Below are 2164 nucleotides of genomic sequence, written 5' to 3' on the forward strand. Positions count from 1 at the left end.
GGAGGACTTCACAGGGATGAATCCCGACAGCATCTTCACATCAACAATCACCATGTTGGAGCTGTTGCGCTCCCCAGTGTAACTAAAGAACCAAGCAACAAAGGTTCAGCGCACCTCAAGGTGAAGCTGGGGGCACTTCCACCGTTTTTGTAACACTTGGCACCCCACCATGTCCTGACAGTCCAGCAACTTCTTCTCCATCAATGCCAGGGCCTCTTAAGCGTCCTAGGCCTCCTATGCAGCCTCTCACTACCCCAGCCCTGGGCTGTACATAAAGCTCCGTCACTGCAGGACATGTCCTTCCCCCACAGTCTCTCCTCCCAGCCCAGCAGCTTCCTGCCCACTTTTCCAGGGGATGCACTGGCTCCCCAGGGCTTCCAGACAGGCTCACCCTGGACCACCAGACCTCTTCCTCCAGCTCCCACGGCTTCTCAGGAAGGCTCAGACCCAAACGCAGACTCACCTGACATTTATGCCTATGTCAAAGACCTTGTGAGCCTTGGAGTCCACACATGTCTCTGGGATCGTGTACACATGGAGCATGAAGGGTGCATCCTCCTGCGTGGGCTGCACATTGTACCGCAGGCTTGTCTAGGGGAGAGCCAGCAGCTCTGTGTGAGTCTGTGTGCATGCGTGCTCAACACGTGAGAGAGATCGTCCTCTCCCCATCCAGCCGCCCCACTTCTCCCATTCTCACAGCTCCTCCACATTGCGGATCCTTCCCTCCTTCCCTCCCACTCTTTCTCCTCCACATACCTCTACTCTTTCTCTCCTCTTCCCTGTCCCAGAGCCTTCCCTCCCACTCCTCCGCTCTGCCCTGTCCCTTCTGCCCTCTCCCTGGCTCCTGCCTGGCAAGGGGCTCCCCTCCCAGGATGCCAGCTGCCCTCATCACCCTCACCTGCAGGTAGACGCATCCTTCGCCAGACACCTCCGTGCTGTACTCCCCTGGCACCTGGGGCAGGGCCACGCGCTGCAGCAGCAGCCGGTTTGTGGGATCCACTTGGAAGTCTTGCTGGAAGTCCCCTCCAGATCGCAGGGTCACTTTGGAAGCTGCTCCGCTCTTGGCGTAGGTTACAGCTCCGTACCGAGACAGGGCTTGGAGAGCCACCACTGTGTCCTGCAAGAGACGGGTCCCAGCGCGCGGGGGATACGGTCAGCCTTTCCACAGCCTGCCCTCCCACAGCCTGTCCCCTCCTGTTGGCAGGCACCCTCCCCTCCAGCCTTTGCTTTCTCCGCTGTCAAGTACAAGGACAGGGGAAAGAGCAGCTTTTGCATGTTTCCATCCCCTTCCTGTGTCCCCTGCACAGCAGTTGCATGTTCCCTGAGCTGCCTGGCCAGGAGCTCTGAGCAGCCTTCACTTGCTCGCCGCAGGATGAAGCAGCAACTTCATATGCACAAACAAATGGCAGTGGAAGCTCTCTCCAATGGCATGGACACGCGTCCCTTGTGTCTCCTCACCTGGGTGGAGGAGAAGCCTCCACTGGGATTCTGCTGACCAATGATCCACTTTGCAATGAGAGATGCAAATGACAGCTCCTCCTGTGAAGGTGCCGGCTGCGTGGTCAGGTGCGCAAGGAGCACGTAGGCTGTCATCTCCACTTCAGCAGAGGGAGCTCGGTAGCGATGGTACGGGAGATCAGCCTCTGGCTCTTTCCCAGGCCGCTGCCAATGAACAGACCCATCTTCAGAGGAGGCAGGGAGCGTGGAGACAAGACAACAAGCAATGATTAGTAGTTATTCCAAGGGTTATTCCAATTAGCAGTTATTCCAATTCCTGATCGGCTGCCGGTCCTGTTGAGAGGGCAGAGCCTCCGCAATGCATCTGTCATGTAGGATGAAGTGGGAAGACTTAGGCTGACACTTGTTGCAGGTTTACTACTAGTCTGAGACTGCTGAGGCTCAGTCACAGGCCTGGGTACCACTTTGGCCTAGTCTCCAGATTCACACAGACATTCATGGCCTCAGGCATCTCGAGGAAGAAGGGACCGAAGAAGGATGGCACTCCTTCCCTTTTTGAGTAGAGATGCCAGGGTCGGGCAGTGACAAGCTCTGTGTGGCAAAATGACCCAGCGACTGTGAGCAGGGCTTGATAGTCACCTGCAGGTGGAAAAGGCAAAAGGTGCTGGGAATATTTCCTTCACAGTCCTGCTACCCAAGGCTTGGG

At 56.9% G+C, this 2164-nt stretch overlaps 1 protein-coding gene across 1 annotated transcript; it reads right to left on the reverse strand.

Annotated features, from left to right (window-relative positions):
• Positions 1-12: 12 nt before the first annotated feature.
• LOC104615581 (alpha-2-macroglobulin-like) lies at positions 13-1682 on the reverse strand (the record flags this gene model as incomplete). Its single annotated transcript, XM_010295605.1, has 4 exons — positions 13-82; positions 464-591; positions 899-1117; positions 1459-1682. Coding segments are annotated over 4 exons (641 nt in total), but the record flags the coding sequence as incomplete, so codon positions are not given.
• Between the last annotated feature and the right edge of the window lie 482 nt (positions 1683-2164).

The sequence above is a fragment of the Phaethon lepturus genome, unplaced genomic scaffold, assembly GCF_000687285.1.
Source record: "Phaethon lepturus isolate BGI_N335 unplaced genomic scaffold, ASM68728v1 C13782303, whole genome shotgun sequence".
Classification (NCBI taxonomy): Eukaryota; Metazoa; Chordata; class Aves; order Phaethontiformes; family Phaethontidae; genus Phaethon; species Phaethon lepturus.